Source organism: Mastigoproctus giganteus, chromosome 10 (assembly GCF_048544385.1).
Source record: "Mastigoproctus giganteus isolate SK-2022 chromosome 10, ASM4854438v1, whole genome shotgun sequence".
Lineage (NCBI taxonomy): Eukaryota > Metazoa > Arthropoda > Arachnida > Uropygi > Thelyphonidae > Mastigoproctus > Mastigoproctus giganteus.
Genome location: NC_143584.1, coordinates 170,865,521 through 170,889,102, shown reverse-complemented (window position 1 = coordinate 170,889,102; position 23,582 = coordinate 170,865,521). Strand labels below are relative to the sequence as shown.

The following is a 23,582-nucleotide window of genomic DNA, read 5'->3' as shown; positions in this document are numbered from 1 at the left end:
GCAATATCCCTTTTACCGCTTTTAATCATCTGACTGAGCCGTATACACTCAGTCAGATTTTATCCGACAATGACAATGTGTCTGCTGTTTTTAGCTTTTTTAAATCAATAAAGGTTTTTACTTGTATTTAAAATTTACATGTTATTGTTATTTCTTTATTGATTTATCTTTTTTACATTTTATACCTTTGTTATGTTATATCTTGACATGGTGACCTAAGTAATTAGGTCAGTGAAATTAAAATTTTTTTTATATCACCTGGTTTTGGCGCATTATAGCCTTAGTTGCTAATGCACCAATAAAACCCAAGAACCAACCAACCAGCCTTGTACAAAGGGATAATCACCTTTTCCCTGCTATCAAAATTCCTGAATATCATTGACAAAACCCCATGACCTGCTCTGGCAGCCTGTCTGCATTGCTCAGAAAACTTCATATTTGCACAATTACTCCCAGGTCTTTAATTTTCTACCACCCTAAGTGTAGTACCACACAGTTGGTACATTCCTCTGGGGATTACTTCTACCCATATGCAGTTATTTGCATTTGTCAATGTAAAACTTCAGTTGCCACTTCTCAGCCCATCTGCCCAAATTTTCTAGATCCTGTTGCAGTAGCACATTGCCATTACTGTCATTAACAACCCTGGCAACCTTTGTATCTTTTGCAAACTTCGACACTAACGCTGCTATACCTTCATCAATATCATTGATAAATATTCAAAAGAATAGTGGGCTCAATGCCAAACCCTATGGGACTTTCTGTCTGTACAATTATTCGTTGTACTCATTAGGCCTATAACACACTTCTACTCTTATTTTTGCTTTCCCAGTGCTTATGTCACACCAAACTGACTCAACATTGCAATGTCCATCTATGTCAACTGGATGCACTTCCTTGGATTTTGTTTTTCTTAATCAACAGCACCCCTCCTCCCTTTCTATCTTTTCTGTACAAATTGTACCCCCCCCCCAATTCCAATTCTTCGAATTGGTATTTTTATATTTAAAAATACCAATAATAGTGCACAATGTACATTAAATTTCTATAAACTTAAATATTCCTTACTATAACTTATTAATAACTACACATTTCAACACGTGATAAACTACATTGCATCCTTCTCCCACACGATGGACAATGAAAGTAAAAGAGCAATATGTTCTGTGACTTCTTCCGCCTTTCTCATGGTAGGCAACTGTTGAAAAAACATTGTTGACAGAACAGTTTTTGAATAGTTGCAGCGTCATCTGTGTTAGCAACCAACATTTAACTATATTTGTCAGAATGTTTAAAACATGATTGTCATTTTAAAAAGATAAAAAAAAAAAAAAAAGGAAGAAACCTACTTACAGGCAAATTAAAAACATAAACAGTAAAATAAACCAAAAAAACGTAAGGCTTACAGGGGAAAAATGTAGGACCTGGCAACCCTATTGAGAAGTGCCATATAAAAACATTGCAGCTCATATCCTCTATGATAGATCCAAATAAATTCATTATACATTGAAAGTTTTCTCTACTCTCACCTGCCTGCAGTCACTTCTGTGGAAAATCCTCACAGATTGGAATATTGAATGGACCAGCCATACTGTCTTTCTTGATCTTACAGCAACTTTCAGTGTAGTACAAACTTAATGTTTGCTCCAGATTTTTAAGAGTTACTGTGAGATATATGGATCAGCTTTTGTTAGTAGACACTTATCCTTTATAGCAGGAGTGGCCAACTTAATTTGTGATGCGATCTACTTTTTTCCTTTAAAATGTGCCGCGATCTACCATCTCAAAAATTTCATTGCACAAGATTCACAAATCGAGGGTTGACTGTATATTTAAATATCGTCGCGATCGACCAAAATTAAATCTGCGATTGACTCGTTGGCCACCCCTGCTTTATAGCAACTAATGAGACAGTCATCAGACAAACTAAATGTGAAATTCTACAAGGAGGGATCCTATCAGCTCTACTATTCACAGCCATTTTTGTTCTGTTCTGAAGACAACCCTTGTTTTGGCTCATATGCAGATGACATCTTTGTGCTTTCCATGTATCCAGGAATTTCTCAGCATCACTGAGTAATTGTAAACTTAATCAACAACTGGAAAACCATCTTTTACTGAAAATTCTTCAGCCTTGCAATCAACCTCACAAAATCAAAATACCATCTTCTCTGTAGGTCATAGAACTCTTGCTCTTAGCTCCATTATTGATGAACACCACCTCAATCCTTCACCTTCTATCCTGTTTGTAGATGCTATTCTTGACTTGAAGCTAAGCTTTTCAGATCCTATCTCTACTCAAAAGCACTCAAAGTATTTTTGAACCTAAAAATGGATCTCTGCAGAACACATACAAAGACCAATATAATGAAGGAAGTACATTAATGCCTCTCTGGTATCTATTCTCTGCTATGCCTCTTTGGTCTATATCCTGTTATGTCCTCCTTCAAGAAAATTCAAAGTATTAAATGGTTAGTTCTGAACTGGGCTAATGAGTGATCTACCTACTGAAAACCATCTCAAGTCTACAGTGTGCAGCTACCTTATCTATACATCCATTACAAAGAATCAAAATTGTCAACATGAAAATGTTTATTAACATTTATGCTCAGATTCAGGATCACATTAATGTTTGAGAATATCTCAGCTGGAGAATCCCTATAGGGGGTCACTTAGAAAAAACACTTCTGCTCTAAAGGCTCAACAGGATAAAATCACTAAACAGATTCTTTCCAAATGCAATAATTACAATCTTCAAGAAGTTGTCTTGTTCTGTATTTGTAGATGTATAATATTAACTACAGACAAGAACTTAGTTGGAGTAGTGCTATCTGACAAGACCTATTATTGTAATCTTCAAGGCTCTGAACTTGATCACTTCATGATCAACTTTAATCTTTAATCATCTGAGCAATATTTGTTTTATTCTAATTGGGACTAAATTTTCTCTTGGCACAGAAGCTTTTCTCTCCACTTTCAGTGTCAAATTACCCATTTTAATGCTTTTCTGGTATTATAAAATTCCTGTGGTTTCTATTACAGGTGTCTCTGTAGTTATACCTTTTAGAATTATTAAAGAATATTATTTTATACATGCACTCACTCACTCACTCACACACCCTCAGTATATTGTACATATGTAATGGAAATGTAGATGCCGTGATAGCCAGTTCATTCACTATTACACATATTTGGAAATGATGGACAGCCATCCAGCAGAATAAGCTGTGTAGCAATGTTCTAAAACATAGATAAAATACAAAATGAAGTAAAATTAAAAATAAACAATGAAATAAAATGGAATAAGGCAGTTATCTTACATAGATGTCAAGCCATAACTTGTCAGGGGATAGCACTACCAAATACTTAATCCAAATGATAGGATGAAAGACATTTCATTTTATTTAATTGTTTAATTTTAATTCTGCTTCATTTTTTATTTTATCTATGTTTTAAGTATTGCTATCCTGCTTATTCTTGCAGGAGCCTGTCCATCACTTGCATCATGGTATATTGCACTAGTTATAATAACCCTTTAGTTCCATTACGTGCATACAATAACATATAATTAATAAATATAAGTTTATGTAATAGCAAATTGGCCGACCGGGCTAGCCGTGTGGGTAAAGTGCCTGCCTGGCAACCCAAAGGTCATGGGTTCGATTCCCGCCTTGGGCTTGGATCAAAGTACTGCAAAAACCTTGGGAGGTGCATTATGGCCACAGAAGCCTTTGTGCCAACAACTACCAAAAAAAAAAAAAGAAAAAGCAAATTGCTGGATGGTAGCATTACCATATTTGGAACTGACTTTGCATCTGAACAACATCATAGCTAGTTTTAACTTGTCACATTATATTTGATCAGTTATCTGGACGTAATAGCAATGAAGTCACCCATTTAGTCTGTCTGAATTAGCATGCATTTATTAGATGTTTTGTTGCATTTTAAAATGAGATATAATGCTGAGCAGCAAGTGTGTCATGTGTCTCAACTGTTGAGAAAGAAGGCAGAAGCCTTTGAAAGCTTCAGTTATTTTAGCGCTTTTAATCTAGTATATTTTATTGCATTTTAATTCAGTATTTTATTATCATTTTATTTGTACATTCACTGTAAACTACATTTGTTTTATTCTATCTTAATTCACTATTTTATTATCAGTAACATTTTATTTGTATAATCACATTTATTTTGTTTGATCTACTGTAAATTTATTGTAAATATAAAGCTTTTTAAGATTTTGGTTTTCGTTTTTACTTCAATGGTTGGTGAGAAACGCTAAAAATCATAGCATGAATATACCCAATCCCAGAGGCCTATTTGAAGAATTGTTTCTGTGTATCTGCCACATTGTCCATTCATTCCTCCAACCAGCTCATGGCAACAGACAATGTCTAGTGCTTCGGCTACAGTATGTAATATGTATGAAAATAATATATAATATATAATATGTAATATGTATGAAAAATATATATATAATAATTGCTGGATTTTTATTGGTCTGATTTTAATTAAATTTAGGAAGGTTCAACAAAATTTCATGAAAATCAGTGCACTGGGAGTTGATTTATTACATGAGTACAGAAAAAAATAAAAATAAAAAAAAATAATAATTGCAGGATTTCTGTTTTCCTGATTTTAATGAAATTTGGATGGACCCATATATAAAATTTCTTGAAAATCTATTCACTGGAATTGAATTGTTACATGCAGATGGATGGATGGATGGATGGACATGGTAGCACAATATGCACGCTATGCTAATGTACCTAATAAGAAAGTTGGTTACTTATCAGATGCAGTATGAGCATTATTGTTACAGTTGGGGACATGAGCACTGCTGGGTTAAATATGCTTAAGAAAGCCTGTTTCACAGTTTATGAAACACGTATTTTTATTTGTTATTGCCACTAAGTGACAATTTTAATCTGCAACTGTTTTTACACTTATTAGTCTGGTTTTCTCCTTTGCAGGAATGATTGAAAAAGGATTAAATGAAGCTGCAACAAGCATAAATCCTAAGCATTTTTCTCCAGAATTGCGCATAAGTAATGAACATGATTATTTAGAAGTCCATTATAATGAAAATAACAATGATATTTCATTAGAAAGTGTTCAGATGAATAGTCATTCTTTTTTGGATTGTTCAGAGAAAGGAAATGATATTCAGACACAGAAAATGCAAAGTTCTTTAGAAAATATTCATACATTGCAGAATGATGATTTAAGCAATTGTAATTACACATTTGCAGAGGGTAAGGGGTCTTGTAATATAATTGAACTGAACTCTGAAACTGTAGTTGAATGTGGGGATAAAGAATTGTGTTTAATAGAAAAGGATTCAAATAATGACATATTTATAAAGAAGAATTCTAGTCAGAAATGTAATATTAATGATTCTTTTAAACGAACTAGCCAGTGCAGCTGTGATACAGAAAATGAAGGCTGGGAAAAAATTGATTCTTTGAATCAAACGGTAGTAGAAGAAACAGTATCATCACTGGAAAACAGACAGCCAAAATTAGATAATAACTTACAGTCAAACTCAGGAAATAATCAAAGAAAAGAAATTAATATCGATAGCACGGTAGCAGCATTAGATGAAGAGGATGAATTACTACATGAAATTGATGAAATTTTAGATGGTGATAAAGTTTCTGCACTCTTTTCATTAAAATTTAAAGATGATTCTTTAAATTCAAAAGATGAGACTACTTCAGAATCAAAAACTAACCGTCCTACACAAGCATCTCCTTTGCGTAGTAGTGCATCAACAGTCTTGACACAGAATAACAGTGATATTGCTTCTGGAGGAGAATATGGTAGACGATGGAGTCTCTCAAATCCAGAAAACGTTGGAGAAAACAGTACCCCTCTCACTCTTTCTATTCCTAATACTGCTGATCTCCTGAACATGGAACTTGATGATTGTGGATTACCCTTACCATTATTTACAAAGGTGAGTTTATTGACTAGCTTTATTTCCCAACTTTTTTTTATACTTATATAATTAAATTAACAAACAATAAGATGCACACATTTTTGAAGGCAAATTTTGGTAAAAAAAATGTTTTATTGCATGTACAAGAGGTATCAAAAAGTTTGTACCCTTACCTAGAAATAATAGCCCTAGAAAGGTGAAACTTCAGGAACTTTTAATCCTTTTCTATGTACTCTCCATGTATAGTAACACATTTCTCATCTGTGAATCAGTTGTTTGATGTCTAGATCATAGAAGTCAGCACTTTTTTCCTGAAACCACAATTCCACTTCATTGATGACTTCCTAAGACAAATCAAAGTGGCATCCATGCAATGGTTTCTTCATTTCTCAAAACAAGAAGTCTGACAGTGCTAGGTCAGGAGAATAGGGTGGGTGCTGCAGTAGTTTGAAGCCGCATTGATCAACAAAGTTGGTGGTGGTGGTGGTTAACGGCTTCTGCAAAGGTGTCAGCAATCTTGGAATCCATCATGTGGAGACCTTAGACATGTGCAGATGGTCATGTAAAATGCTGTGGGCAGACCCATAACTAATTCTCACTGCATTTGCGATGAAAAGAATTGTCACACGTCTGTCAGCACCAGCTGCTCAACCTTTGCAACCATCTCACTGTCTGTGGATGTTGATGGCCTTCCTTTTCTTGACTCATCAAAGACACCTGGAATTATGACCCCTGAAAGTATGACCACACTGAAACCCCCATTTCCACTTTTTTACAGTGTCATAGGATGGACAATTCTGCCCATACACGGTTTTCATTTCTTTGTCAATATTCTGAGCTTTCTTGCCCTGCAAATGCAGGAACTTGATTACTGTTTGATACTCCGTTTTGTCAACCATAACGTTCTTCCTCAGATTCTGGGCTCCACCTCTGGTGTATGATCACCTATGGGAATGAAATTTCACGTTAGTTATTGAATATGTAGACAACTTATATTAAAAACAACATCTTCCTACTGATGTTTTATCTAGTCAGGGTATAAAATTTTTGATACCACCTCGTATTTGAAACAAATTCACAAATGTTTACAAAACAAAATGTCATTTTAAAATGAAGCTGTCTTCAATGGCCCTGAAGATGACATGTACAAGTACATGTCATCTTCAGGGCCATTGAGGACAATGCTGATTCCACATTCCTTGAAAGAAATGGCACCTGTCTTGTGTTTCACTAATTTTTTACCCATTCACACATCTAGGAAACAGTTGGTGTCAAATTGTGATTTTGGGCCCTATCCATTTGATTTTTGCCTCACACATGAATGTTTTAATGTATTTGTTAATATAGATGTCCACACCTTGAATTACATCTGTTTAATTCAACAACTATTTGATTTGAAATGGTAAGTTAATAAAAGAGCTGACTTTTTTTTTTTAAATGCCACTGGAACATTCAATCATACTGTCTCTGAGCAGTGATATACACATTACTGCCTGTGCTTGATATAGCTTTGGACCATAAGAAGACAGATTTGGGAATTTTAGGTGACATGAAAATGTGTCATAGTCCAGAAAATACTTATATATAAGTTCAAGGGCAGGTCAGTAAGTAATGCATAATTACTCACACATGCATTCATAAGGAAGGGTGAGTGAGTGCAATTTATGATGTACATTTGTTGTACTACCAATTATCCATTAACACACCTAATTTCATGTTTCTAAAATCATGTTTCTAGTGTTTTTAGATCTGAAGATATGGTTGGACAGAGTGACAGCTGTTTCCGGCAGCAGTGTGTGACGGAGTTCCTGTTAAAATTGGGTGAACAGTCCATTGAAAACTCCTGGTAGTCTGTGGTAATCAGACAGATGTCCAGAAGTGGTGGCTCTAATGGTTTCAAGAAGGTGATTTCGGCAACAAGGACAAACCAAGAGCTGAAAGAACAACATCTATTACAAACAGTGAAAATGAAGAACCAGTTCATTCAAAATGACAGGTGCATAAGCACCAATGTAATGGACACCGCGAAAATAGAAAAATCTGTTCTCGGTGGCTGTCTAAGCTGCTCACGTGAAAGATGATGGCTTCAAGCGAAGAGATCTGTGACGATCTGCTAGAGAGGTTTGGTGCTGGTGGTTCTGAGTATTTCACATTTAATGAAACATGACCCACAAACCATATGACAGTCCATGAAATGGGCACACCCATCACGTGTAAACGAAAAGCCAAAACTTTCTAAATCGTTGAAAAAACTTATAGCCACCTTCTTCTGGGATCAAAATGGCAATGATTTTTGTCAGTTTCTTGGAAAGTGGAACAACCATCAATAAAGAAAGATACTGCTTGACCCTGGAAAAGCTTAGTCGAGCTCTGAAAACCAAAAGACCTGAACTGAATTGGCAGGACATCATTTCATTAGGATAACGCAAGGCCTCTCTCAGCACACATGACACTGTCAAAGATTGCCCAGCCGGGGGTTGAGTATAATGTCTCCCTCACCCTATAGTCCTGACCTCACCCCATCAGAATTGTTTTTGTTTGGTAGACTGGAGGCATAACTGCGTGGTAAGGTGTTTTGAGAGTGATATGGAACTCATATCTGACATTAAACATTGGTGTAAATGTCAGCCTCCTGATTTTTACCAAAGTGCATTCACTACCTGGAAATAATGCTGGAGAAAATGCAAGTGTGGTGGTTCTTACATTGAGTGACATTTTCACAAAGTTGAAAGATTGTATTTTATGTATATGAAATATGGTTACAGTATCTGAAATAATAAAGGTGCTACAGCTTATAGTGCATTACTTATTGATTTGCCCTTTTATATTTAACTTATATTTAAAAATAATTATATTTAACTTATATAATTAGAAAGTATTAAATATCAGTTAAGTATTTATTTAATAAATACCAAGTCTCTTATTACTTCTAGTAGTGAGATTTGGCAACTCCTTTTGGTTGAAGGTCTGGCGATCAGCTGAATAAATAAATTTTAACCATCCCATTAATAGGGCAAAATTGTATTCATACCTTAAAATCTGCTTATCAGATGGTGAATTTGTAATGCCACAGTTCATACTACATTATGCCAAAATATATGCTTACCAATGTAAGCGAATAACTTCATAACACTGTAATAGGTTGGCCACTTGTTACCCATTTCAAGAAGTCTGGGTTTAAATTCATTCAGACATTGACGGATTCTTAAACATCTCTTTATTTGAGACTAGTTAGCAATTCTCATAAATTTCCGCACATCTATTCTACAATTCTTTCCTCATCAATTTATGTCCCCTCAGGTGAGTAATCTGAGCAAGAGGAAGAATCCCATCAGCATTGAGCTTGCTTAAACCATTCAAGGCCTTATACACCATAATTATATCACCTTGCATGTGCCTAGTCTCCAGATTCTGCAATTTTCAGAACTTAAGTCTTTCTTGGTAAGAGCAACCCTTTGTTCCCCTAACCAATCTCGTTGCCCATCTCTGTACTCATTCCAGCACCTCTACATCCTTCCTAAAATGTGGCCTCATCATTGCCTCATACAAGGGGACAGTCACCTTATCCCTGCTAATTTCTGTTTATCATTGACAAGACACCATGAGCTACTCTTGCAGCCTGTCTGCACTGCTCAAAAAACCTCATATCTGACTGTACAAATACCCACAGGTCCTTTTCATTCTCTACTACCATGGGTGTAGTACCAAACAGTTGGTACATTACTCTGGGGTTACTGCTACCCATATGCAGTACTTTGCATTTGTCAATGTTAAACTTCAGTTGCCACCTCTCAGCCCATCTGCTCAACTTTTCTAGGTCCTGTTGCAGTAGTATACTATCATTACTGTCATTATCAACCCTGCTAACCTTTGCATCGTCTGCAAACTTAGACATTAACCCTGATATACTCTCAGCAATATCATTGATAAATACAGAAAACAATGGACCCAACACCGAACTTTGGGGGACTCCACTAATAACATTAGCCCACGAAGAGCAGTGTCGACTTGCCCTTGATACCAAACTGCTCCAATTTGTAGAAGTCTTCCATGCGCAACAGTATCAAAATCTTTCCTAAAATCCAAGTATATGATATCAAAATTATATTTTGCATCCAGTTCCTTTGTGACTGCATCATAGTATCCAATCAAATTTGTCGGATAAGACTTACTCTTAACAAATCTATGGTGTCTGAAGTATAACTGCAGTCTAGTCTAGATGAACTTGCAGTACTTTTTTAACCAGTGCCTCCATTAATTTTCCCAAAACAGAAGTTAAACTAACAGGTCTCTAATTACTCGTGTCACCCTTTGTACCCCCCCCTTTGTGAATTGTGGACATATTTGCATATCTCCAGTCCATGGGACCTCCCCTAAGTCCAAGAAAGCTTTTATAATTATGGTTAAGAGTTAATAAACAGACAAAATTTTAATGGCTAAATGATTAATATTTGTAGGTCAAATGTTAATAAATAACCAAAAATTAAAAATAAAACCAATAAATATACTCACATACCAGAATTATTGTCTTTACTACAAAGACTGCATTGTGGACTGACATATCTACAGATTTACTTAATAAATGCAGGTCAATGTTGAAAAAAAAAAGTTACGAGTTAGGGTTAAATTTGAAAATGTCTGCAATTCTACCCAGATGTAAGAGGAGGGAGTATATGATGAGAGCCTTGTTAATCATTCGACCATGGAGAGATTGTGCAAGGCTCACGGGGTACAATTTTTTTTTAGCATGCTCTGTGCTTGCTAATACAGAAGACTGCTTCTACAGGTATAAGATATACACCCTTAAATAGAAAGGATGCAATAATATTTGCTGATGCTACGGGGCAGTGTTAGGTGGGTCAGGAAACTGTTAGCTTGGGGGGATTCACAGACTAAAAGATCAACAGTAGCTGCAGGCAGAGGTAAAAATATGATTCTTGCACTGCTTCTATTGGAATGAGCAGCAGCATAGAGAGCAAGATGCTAAGGATTTCAAGAACTGTTGGGAGTCAGCATGGAACAAGTGTATACATGGGCTGTGTAAGGGTCGCTAAGTGTAAAAATAGGTGCATGTATACTTGCATGTACACCAATGCAAGAGGTATAGTAAATAAATTAGATGAATTTGAAGTGTTGGTCAAGGCATCAATGGCAGATATTGTTGGCATATCAGAGACATGGTGTCACACAGATATAAGGAGTGCAGAATTGGAATTTGGGGGAGTACAATATGTACAGGAAGGATAGAAAAACTGTTAGTTAAAAAACAAAATCTAAGGAAGTGCATCCAGTTGACATTGGTGGACAGTGCAGTGTTGAGTCAGTTTGGTGTGACATAAACACTGGGAAGGGGAAAATGCAAGTAGGAGTATGTTATATTCCTAATGACTCTGATGAGTACAACAACCAGTTGTGCAGAGAAATACAGTGGGCCAGAAAATCAGAATGTCTTGTAATGGGGATTTTAACTTTCCAGATATTCAGTGGAAGTTGTGGGTTCATTGGAGGATTTTCTACAGCAACATGTTCGAGGGGCAAACAGAGGAAGTAATACATTCGATCTGATTATCTGCTGTGATTATTCGTGCATTAAGAATTTGCAGATAAAGGAACCACTAGGTAACAGTCAGTGTACTGATGTGGGATTTACTTAAAGATGTAACTACCATTAAGGGAAAGGGAAGGGTTTTTGCTTCCGTAAAGGTGACAGCAGTGGTCTCAGACAGTTTTTAAATTCTATACATTGGGATCAGTTGATAATGTTAAAAACAGCGAATTCTAAATGGGAATTAATCTTGGCAGCTACTAGGCTTTTCATGCCAACTAAGAAATACTGATCACGGTTTAAGCCTAAACAGATGTCAGTCGAACTAATGAGAAGTGGCAGGAGAGAAAAATGCATGGGATGCATATAAATTATCGGGCGACACAAGCCTATGGTAGATATAAGCTAGTCTGTAATCAAGTCACAAAAGTGGTTAGGCAAGCGAAGGCAGATTACGAGAAATGTTTTGGCAAAGGATGCAAAGAAAAACAGTAGAGACTTCTTTACTTATGTCAACTCTGCAAGGAAGGGGATGAATCAGATTGGTCCACTTGATATCAATGTTTCGATTGTTGACGATTCTGCTCAGGTAGCTGACAAACTAAATGAGTACTTTGCATTTACATTCACACTTGAGGAATTCTGTAGGAAAGTGGAGGCCTGAAGCTTATCAAACTAATAGGAAGTTAAATGATTTTGTAATAACCGAGAGCAAAGTGGAGGAGAAATTGTTGAAGTTAAAGATAAGAAAGGCATCTGGAGTAAGCAAATCCTTAGCCATAATTATGAGCGCATCCTTAGATTTGTGGGAGGTCTCCATGGACTGGAAATGTGCAAATGTACCCTCAATTCACAAAGGGCGACACAAATAATTATAGACCTGTTAATTTAACTTCTGTTCCGGGGAAAATAATGGAACCTCTGGTTAAAGAGGTGATACAGGATCATCTAGGCAAGATTGCAGTAATACTTCAGACACAGCAAGGGTTTGTTACAGGGAGGTCTTGTCTGATTGATTTGATTGGATACTACAATGTGGTCACAAAGGAACTGGATGCAGTTGATAAATTGCATCCAAAACATTGACAAATGCAAAGTACTGCATGTGGGTAGCAGTAACCCAAGAAAAATGTACCAATTCTGCGGTACAACACTCAGGGAAGTGCAGAATGGAAAAGACCCGGGGGTTAATTGTGCAGTCATATAAGAAGCTCTCTGAGCAGTGCAGACGTAGCATCTTGTGAATGATATATAGAAATTTTGCTTGCAGAGACAAGGAGGTGATTATCCCTTTGTATAATGCAATGGTCAGGCCACACCTTGAGTACTGCATACAGGTCTGGAGGCCTCATTTTAGGAGGGATGTAGAGCCTGGAACAAGTACAGAGAAGGGCAACAAGATTAGTGAATGGAACAAAGTGTTACTCTTATGAAGAAAGGCTTAAGTTCTGCAAATTGCAGTGTCTGGAGAATATTCACCTGTGAGGTGATCTGATTGAGATATATTAGGCCTTGAATGGTTTGAGCAAGCTCAATGCTGATGGAATTCTTCCTCTTGCCCAGATTAATCTTCTGAGGGGACATAAATTCAAATTTGAGAAAAGACAGTTGTAGAGCAGATGTGCAAAAATTTGCCTTTAGCCAGTGGGTGGTTGATTGCCGGAACAAACTTCCATCTGTCGCTGTAGAAGTTGACAGCTTAAATAAATTCAAGGCAGAACTAGACAAACATTTGGAGTGAATGGATGGGTGAAATTGGAAGGATATATATATATATATATTTTTTTTTTTTTTTTTTTTTTTTTGGCTGGTGCCGTATAAGCTTACTTTCTTGCATCATATGCCTTTACTGATGCTAATACTAGTTATTATATTTTTGCATACATACATTTATTCCACTTAATACTGAGTGTCTATAAATTATTCACCTGATTAAGAAGTTCAATTAAAATTTTTGTAATAGGTATTGTAAAATGGTTTGATGAACTTAATAGAGCAACTCAAAGAATTTCTTACTGCACAATCACATAGCACCTTTGGTAACATATAATGCCAAGATGATAGTTGATTTCATTTTAATGTTTTGAAGTATATCTTGAGAAATGGAAATTACTGCTTGTTCAACTTCTTAACTCTGGGATGTTGTTAACTGTTTTTGCATATACCTTGTCCTTAATGTATCCCCATACAAAGAAATCCTAGGTGCGATATATAGAGAATGAGGGAGCGGGACAATCCATAAGTGAGAAATTTTTTATTGAGGAAATTATGTACATGAAAGTTCCAGTGTGGTGCTTCCCCCTCTTGTCATTATAGCACATGGTTGCATATCTTCGGGAAATATTTTTTGTAATAAGGATTAGTCCTTGAGATTGTCACAGACATTCTCTCAGATATGCCAAACAAGCTATACTTGCTACCTGGGAGTCTAAAACGCTGATGGAACTGATATTCGGGTGACACTCAAATCAAGTGGACCCAATTTCGGCGAAGTCTGGACGGTCTGTGACAGCCAAATCCTCTGCTTGCACCTTCAGGATGGTGGGACTGTTAGTAATCCTGGGTATAACCTCCATGCACTAGTACATTAGCATTAGTAGAGGCATTTGATGCAAGAAAGCAAGCTTATGCAGCATGAGCCAAAAAAAATAAAAATAAAAAAAAAAATAAAAATAAATAAATAAAAAAAAATAAATAAATAAAAAATAACCACTTCCACTTCACTCCTCTGTTCATTCGAAATACCTGTCCAGCTGAGCCTTAAACTTATTTAGGTGGAAGTCTATTCCACCAACCAACCACCCGCTGGCTAAAGGCAAATTTCCTCACGTCTATCCTACATCTGTCTTTTCTCAATTTGAATTTATGCTCTCTCAGGTGATTATTCCGAGCAAGAGGAAGAATCCCATCAGCATTGAGCATGCTCAAACCATTCAAGGCTTTATACACCTCTATCAGATCACCTCGCCGGTGCCTAGTCTCCAGACACTGTAATTTGCAAAACTTAAGCCTTTCTTCGTAAGAGCACCCCTTTGTTCCATTCACTAATCTTGTTGCCCTTCTCTGTACTCGTTCCAGCATCTCTACATCCTTCTTGAAATAAGACCTCCAGACCTGTATACAGTACTCTAGGTGTGGTCTGACCATTGCCTTATACAAGGGAATAATCACCTCCTTATCCCTGCTAGAAAAATTCCTATATATCATTGACAATACACCATGAGCTACTCTTGCAGCTCGTCTGCACTGCTCAGAAAACTTCATATCTGCCTGCACAACCAACCCCAGGTCGCTTTCATTCTCTACCACTGTCAGTGTAGTACCACAGAGTTGATACGTTGCTCTGGAGTTGCTGTTTCCCATGTGTAGCACTTTACATTTGTCAATGTTAAACTTCATTTGCCACCTCTCAGCCCATCTGCTCAACCTTTCCAGATTCTGTTGCAGTAGCATAGTGTCAGTGGTGTCCTTGACAACCCTGCCAACCTTCATATCGTCTGCAAACTTGGACATTAAGCTTGATATACCATCATCAATATCATTTATAAATACAGAAAACAATAATGTACCAAATACTGAACCCTGAGGGGACTCCACTAAATAACATTAGTCCACAATGAGCAGTGCCCATTGATTACCACTCTGTCTTCTCCCTTCAACCACCCCTTTATCCATAGCAGCAATTTGCCTCCAATTCCCCACTGCTCCAATTTGTGCAGCAGTCTTCCATGTGAAACAGTATCAAAAGCCTTTCTAAGATCCAAATATATAATATCAAAGTTATTCCCTGCATCCAGTTCTTTTGTGACTGCATCATAGTATCCAATCAGATTGGTCAGGCAAGACTTCCCCTTAACAAAATCATGCTGTGTCTGAGCTATAACTGAAGTCTTGTCTAGATGATCCTGCAGTGCTTCTTTAACCAGTGCCTCCATTGATTTTCCAGGAACAGAAGTTAAACTAACAGGTCTGTAATTACTTGTCGCCCTTTGATCCTCCTTTGTGAATTGGGGTCACATTTGCACATCTCCAGTCCATGGGTACTTCCCCTGAGTCCAAAGAAGCTCTCATAATTATGGCTACAGGTTTGCTTACTTCCCTTGCTGCCTCCTTTAATATAACTGGATAGATCCCATCCACCCCAAGTGCCTTTCTTGTATTTATCTTCAACAATTTCTCCTCCACTTTAATCTCAGTTATTACAAGATTCTCTAGCTTACTGCCAGAGTTGAATATACCTCTGGCATTCCCCTCGCTGTATAACTCCTCATGTGTGAATGTCGATGCAAAATATTCATTCAGTTTGTTAGCTACCTGAGCAGGATCATCAACAGTTGACCCATCGATATCAAGTGGGCCAATCTGATTCATCCCCTTCCTTCTAGAGTTTACATAAGTAAAGAATTCTTTGCTGTTTTTCTTTGCATCCCTTGCCAAAGATTTCTCATAATCTGCCTTTGCCTGCCTAACCTCCTTTGTAACTTGGTTACAGATCAACTTGTATCTATCATAGGCTTCTGTGTCACGTGTTAATTTGTATGTATCCTATGCATTTTTCTTCCCTGCCATATGTCTCATTAGTTCATCTGACATCCATTTAGGCCTTAAACCTTGAACAATATTTCTTAGTTGGTATGTAAAGCCTAGTAGCTATCAAGATAAGTTCTTTGAATTCCTCCCATTTTGAATTTGCTGTTGGTAACATCATTTGGTCCCATTGTATAGAATTTAAATACTGTCTCAGACCATCATAGTTGCTTTTACAAAAACCAAAACTCTTCCCCTTACCCCTGATGGTAGTTACCTCTTTGAGTAAATCCCACTTCAACACACTGTGATCACTGCCACCTAGTGGTTCCTTTATCTGCAGATTCTTAATACACGAAGAATCACTACTGATAATCAAATCAAGAGTATTACTCCCTCTAGTTGCCTCCCAAACATGCTGATGTAGAAAACAATCATCCAATAAATCCACAAAAGCCTTGCTAGTGTGTGAGTGACCAGCCCCCACATTCCAGTCAATATCTGGGAAATTAAAATCCCCCATTATAAGACTCTCTGATTTACTGGCCCACTCTATTTCCCCGTACAGCTTCCTACTACACTCATCAGAGTCACCAGGCCTATAGCACTCTCCTACTCTCAATTTTGATCTCCCAATGCTTATGTCACACCAAACTGACTCGACACTGCACTGTCCAGCAGTGTCGACTGGCTTCACTTCCTTGGATTTTATGTATTTCTTAACTAATAGCATAACCCCTCCTCCCTTCCTACCCTGTCTATCCTTTCTGTAGACATTGTACTCCCCAAATTCCAGTTCTGCATTCCTTATATCTGTGTGACACCCCATCTGTGAAATCCCCACAATATCTGCCTTTGATGTTTTGAGCAATACCTCAAATTCATCAAATTTATTTACTAAACTCCTAGCATTGGTGTACACGTAAGTATACATGCACCTGTTCTTTTTCTTAGCTACCCTAACACAACCCATGTGTTTACTTTTTTTTTTTTTTATGTGAACCCCAAACACGAGTGGTATTAGAACCTATAGTACCGTGCTTGGGTTGGAGGTTGAGAACATGAAAGAAGATATTTGTTGACATTGGACTTGAACTTCTGTAGATTGTAATTTTCAGGAAATACATATGAAGGAAGGTGGTTCCAGAAAACGGCAGTTGAATGATTAAATGAGGAAGATGAAAAGTTGGTTCTGTGGGTTTGAAGTTGGACAGTAAATGGATGTTGGATGGTGGCGGCACGTGTTCGGACTGTTTTGAAAGAGAGAGAGAGAGAGAGAGAGAGAGAGAGAGAGAGAGAGAGCGGGAATTATAGAAGCCAATTCAGAAGAACAGTGCCCATGGAAGTATCTGTAGAAGAGGCATGCAGCAGAAACAGTGCGTCTATGAGAAAGCGAGTGGAGAGACTGTTAGAGATGAATCATTAATTAACCTAACTGCCCTCTTCTGAATAGAATCAAGAAGCCTGAGAGAGGCTTTGGGGGCACCACCCCAGATATGGGAACAGTATTCCATGGCAGGGTGGATTTGCGATTTATACAGAGTGAGCAGCTGTTTGGAAGAAAAGTAAAGCCGAGAGCGAAAGAGAAAACCAAGTTTTTTAGATGCAGAAGAAGCAATATTTGTAATGTGCTTGTGCCAAGAGAGATTAGATGTAAGGGTAATCCCCAAAAGAGATATATCAATTTGCCTAGAAATCGGAGTGTCACTAAAGATAAGCATAGGAGCAGAAGAATCCTTTTTGAGAGATATAAGACAAGACTGAGTTTTAGAAGGGCTGAAATCAACTAAGTTGTCTTTGCCCCACTGGATAATTACCTGAAGATTGGCATTTAAGGAATTAGTAGCAGATTTTCGAGAAGTTGAAGCTGATTGAACAGGACAAGTTTTCTCAAAATGGAAAGTTGAATGCAATGTGCTATCATCGGCAAAATTATGGATAGGATTTCCAGTCAATGGAAGAAGGTCATTGATATATAAGAGGAAAAGAGTGGGGGAAAGAACTGAACCTTGGGGGACACCGTCATTAGTGGAGAAGTTAGAAGACAAAGAGCCATCTACCATCACCCTCAGTGAGCGATCAGAGAGAAAACTGGATAACCAATTACTAAAAACAGTTGGCAAACCATAAGATGGAAGCTTGTTTAGAAGACCTTTATGCCAAACACAATCAAAAGCCTTTTTTGTGAATCCTCGCTGTTGACGCGCTAGTTGTCATGCAAAAAAAAAATTATTGGTAAATTCCTGTATTTTATTTTGTTGGGAAATCCTCGTGTTAGGTTCTGTGCTATTGAACTTGTGCTTGTTTGAGACCATAAGAAATTGTGAATTCGAAGTGTGCAGTTTGTGACTTTTAAGGTTTTTGTAAGGTTATTTTTAATACGAGAGGTTTTAATACCTCTTGTGCTTGGGGCAGTCGTAAAATAAAAATAAAATAAATGACACTAAGATGAAGATGGTACAGATGAAGAAGTAAGGTGAAATCTTGAGATAACAAATATCAAACATAAGGTGGTATTGGGCATGTAGAAAGGATAAGAGAATGATGATTCGCTAAACAGGTATTTGAAGCAAAAATGAATGGTAATAGGCCCAACGGCAGACCAAGAGGAAAATGTAAGCAATCAAGCAAACATTATAAGAAATAGAGCTTACTTTCTCTAGAAATGAAGTTCTAATAGGAAATAGACTGGCATAGGAGGATTGATGTCCTGAAGGACTGATTTATTCTATACTAGTAAGTTATTGATGGTGATGATAGGGGATGCATATTTTTTTTTTTAAACTTTCACATATTTTTTGTTGCTTTTCTGAATTTGGAAGTGGATCATATCCTTCCATGAAACTTTCCCCAACAGTTTTCTCCTAAGTGATGAGAGAAAACTGTTGGGATATGTTCTGTTTTTGTTTTCATATACTTTTGATTATGAGAGGTTAATTGTTTAGATCAGGGGTCCCCAACCTTTTTCATTGGAGGGCCACATAGAAAATCCATAACAAATGGCGGCCCGGAGTCGGTGCAATTTTGACGACTAAAAACACTTTAAACCAAAAAACGCAATTTTAGCGACTTCACCAGGTCAAATGGGGTGTACAAGATAGAAAAACTATGAATTATAAACAAGGGATATTTATTGTAAATAAAGACATAGTCATATTAAAAATCACAATTTTTATTATTATACAGTAATCACAATTTTTATTATTATACAGTAATCACATTTGATATTACAGAAATAGCAAATCAATGAGATGTTTGTAGTTGTTTTGATTTAGCAATAATTGTAGATAATTATTGCTAAATAATTATCTACAATTAAAGGTTTAATAGTAGAAGTTCCCAATCTTAAAAAGTCTTGCAAATGTTCATCTGTCATTCTTGATCGACGTTTGGATTTTATATATTTCATTTTTGAATATGTTTGTTCACATAGGTAAGTGCTACCAAAAATAGAAATTATTCTTCTTGCTAATTTTTTTAATTCTAGAAATTCATTTTCTGTCAAAGTTTTATAAAAGTTAATTAATGTTTCATTTTTCAATAATGTTTTCAGGTTATCGTTACTTTGAAGATCTATGATTTCTAATTGTAGATCTTTATCTATTTGTGAAACATTTACGTCAAATGGATTCTGAAATAATGTAAATAATTTTCTATTGTTTTCGAAATCAACAAATGCTTCCATCAATAATTCAAGATTTCGCACAAAATTGTCGGTAGAAAAATCACAATTGGGCATATTATTATATGAACTTTCACACACACACAAAAAATGGGAAAAATTTTGTTCAATTTGATTTTTAAATACAGATGACCCCCGCTTAACGCTGATAGTTCGTTCTGGAAAAACAGAGCGCTAAGTGAATCCGCGCTAAGCGAGCGCCGTATTCCCATAAGGTAACATATGTATTTGTGAGTTGCGGTCTATTCCATAGGATATTTTCTAATCAGTAATAAATGGTAGTGAAAATATGCACCAATGTCGATTAAAAATATTTAATATTCAAAATTTTGTACATATAAAATATTCTACATTATATACACATATAATTATGAGGTAATTAACTAACAAAAATCATGAATTTATTAATTTGATGGCCCTCTGTGCTCTCGAGTTTTCATATCTTTGGACTGAAAAATGTGTCGATTTTGGGTTGTGCTTTGGCCCTCTTCCTCTCATTGTACAACATCATGTAGGGATTCATTTCTTTCTTCAAATTTCTTATTACCTTGGCACTTCGTTCCATGTCAGGGTCGTTCTCCCGGAAATAATCACACATTTTTTCGAAGTGTTCAAAAGCTTCACTAAGTCCTTTTGCAGTCAGCGACTTCATCGGTTCTTCATCTATAGTATCTTGATCATCATCTCCCTCAATAGCAAGCTCTTGTTCTTTTATAATTTCCATTAGTTCTTCATTAGAGGCCATCCCTGTCGTTGTCGATCATCTCTTGTACGATGTCTTCGTTAATTTCGTGTAATCCTACTTCTTTTCCGAGCTCGACAATTTGTGTTTTAACATTTTCAACGGAATCATCAGGTTCCTGGGAATGCTTTATGCAATTTTTCCAAACTTTCCTCCACACTCCATTCATGGTTTTCTGAGTCACTTCATCCCAGGCACTTGAAATGTTGTAGATGGCGGTTTTAATGTTATAGGATTTCCAAAACTCCTTTAAGCTCGGTACATTTTCAGTGTTGATGGCTTTAATAGCTTGGGAAAAGGTGTTCCTTATGTAGTACGCTTTAAATGTGGCAATTACTCCTTGGTCCATTGGTTGGATCAGAGACGTAGTGTTTGGAGGCATGTAAAAAAACTTTTATGTGATTGTTCAAGTCTTCTAAGCTCTCTTTGCTTGGGTGTCCTGGCGCATTGTCCATGATTAGAATTGCTTTATAACCAATGTTATTTTTTGCACAATATTTTTCTACTGCAGGACAGAAGAACTCAGCATACCAATCAATGAAAAGCGGCCTGGTTACCCAAGCTTTTTTATTAGCCTTCCAGATTACAGGTAGGTTTGATTTAGCTAAACCTTTAAGAGCCCTTGGATTTTCGGAATGGTAAACTAAAAGGGGTTTTAATTTAAAATCCCCCGCAGCGTTACCACCCAACAACAAAGTTAACCGATCCTTCGCCGCTTTGAAGCCTGGCATGTTTTTTTCTTCTTTCGATATGAAACTTCTTTTAGGCATTCGTTTCCAAAAAAGACCTGTTTCATCTATGTTAAAAACGTGTTGAGTATAACATCCCTCTTCAATAATTTTAACAAATTCTTTTTTGAAAGTTTCGGCTCCTTGTTGATCTGCACTTGCAGCTTCTCCCTGTATTGCTACGTTGTGCAGGTGATAAGGCTTTCTAAATCTATCAAACCAGCCCTTACTAGCGCTAAATGGTTCCACATTTTTTTCGGGGTGAGCTTCCTTTAAATCTTCATATAGGCTCTTCGCTTTTTCTTTAATAATAATTGAACTTAATGGAATTCTACGTTGAATGTTGTCTTCAATAAAATTATGTAGAAGTTTCTCCATTTCAATCATAATAGCCGGCCTAGCCCTGGTCAATTTAGTTGCCTGCAGGGGAACAGCTGTTTTTCCAGCTGCTAAAATTGATTCTTTATTTTTTATGATTGTTCTTACAGTTGAACCTACCAGTCCTAAATTATTGCACACATCCACTTGTCTTTGACCGGAATCAATTCTCTTCAAAACGTCTAATTTAATTTTCAGACTCAATGTTTTTCTTACCTTTCCAATCTTTGCACCGCGTCCAGATATTGTTGCTTTTTCATTCTTATCCGCCATAACTCTCTGCAAATGTAACTGCGTTGCACTGATTGTGATACGATGTTCGAGTACAGTAAACTCTCTGTATGTCTAACACTGTATGCACTGAATGATATCTAGAATTCCTCTGGCAAGTAAGCTGAAGACAGTGACAAATGTTTTATTTGTCTGAAAAGTTCGATTTTACCATTCAGTAAAATCAAATGGTTGTTTATTGCACGAAAAGTACTGTAATCAATTATGGTGTGAGTCATGAAGAATGTTTATGGAATTTCCAAAACAGTAAAACAAACAAATTTTATGTACTTCGGGTGACCACAAGGTCAGAGGAGTTCAGAAGACAAGAGAATACTGTACAAGAAACAGCACCGCATTTAGCACTCATGGGATTGATTGTGTGAAAAACATTTCGGAAGTTATAGTTCCCACAATAAAACAAAAGAAGAGATAGGGAGTAAATCTATTTTTAGTATCTTTCTATTACAGGTCAGAACAGAAAATGCAGAATTCATAACAGCATATGACACTGGATGGTAAATTTTTTCAGCTTGTGTACTAAAAAAGAATTTCTCCCTTGAAACTATCTACACCAAGAAAATAGAGCATATTGAAAGTTTCAATTTTGTACATAGAGTAGAAATTATAAAAATAATTACTGTAGTTAATTTCATGGTGGCTATTTTCTCCTTTTGCCAAAAAAAAAAAAAAAAAAGCTCAAAACAGACTGGACTGAAGACGGATTTGCCAAAAATTCAATCTGTATGCTAGTAAAATAGCATTACAGTGAGTTTTGACAGCATTATAGTCAGATACAGGTTATAATATAAGAACAGCATTATAGCAAATCAGCGTAAAGCGAACCGCGTTATAACGGGGGCCTGCTGTTATTCTAATTTTGTCTGAAATGCTTTAATATTGTAGAACAAGTCATTTACAAGTAGATCGCAACTTTGAAGTTTTTTATTCAGTGTATTCAAATGTTCACAAATATCTGTTAAAAATGCAAGTTCCCATAAACATTTAGAGTCTGTTAATTCTGGGACTGGTTTTAATTTTTCGTTCATGATTGTCTATTTCGGTTCTGAGTTGAAAAAATCTTTTTAACACATTACCGCGACTCAACCATCACACCTCTGTATGATACAACAAATCACCATATTCGCTTTCAATTTCCTCGAAGAAAATTTTAAACCGACGATGGTTCGGGCCATTTTTGCATATAAAATTCACAATGCTAATTATAGTCGACGTGATTGAGTTCGAAGACAAAAATTTACTGCACAACGATTGCTGGTGAATAACACAATGACATTGCATAGGTCTTTTGATGTTTTTGGAATCAAAATATTTATTAACATGGCCGATGAAACCAATATTTTTTCCAACCATATTCTTTGCACCATCGGTCGTAATTGCTGTCAACAATTCCCAATCAAGCTGCAGGTCTTCAAACACTTTTGATACGCTATAAAATATGTTTTCACCAGATTGAAGAATTCTATTCTTCAATCTTTCAAGTGCAGCCAGTTCCTCTGTGACTTCAAAATTTTGATTTATACCGCGTATGTAAATGAGTAACTGTGCCGTGTTGGTAATATCTTCACTTTCATCAATTGCAATCGAAAAATTTATAAAATCTGTAACGTTTTGTTTCAGCTGATCTTTAACATTAGCAGACAAGTCTTTGATTCTTCTTGCTAAAGTTGATGCTGATAAACTTATAGCAGCGAAGTGCTTAACTTGATCAGGGCATATTTCTTCTGTAATTGATAGGCACACTCTTTTCA

At 36.5% G+C, this 23,582-nt stretch overlaps 1 protein-coding gene across 1 annotated transcript in view; it reads left to right on the top strand.

Moving 5' to 3' along the window:
- LOC150079477 (late secretory pathway protein AVL9 homolog) overlaps positions 1-23,582 on the top strand; it is a 269,555-nt gene that overhangs the window by 97,144 nt on the left and 148,829 nt on the right. Inside the window, exon 7 of the mRNA XM_090383082.1 lies at positions 4,971-5,956. Coding sequence (XP_090239208.1) covers positions 4,971-5,956 — 986 coding nt within the window. The remainder of the gene's footprint in view (positions 1-4,970; positions 5,957-23,582) is intronic.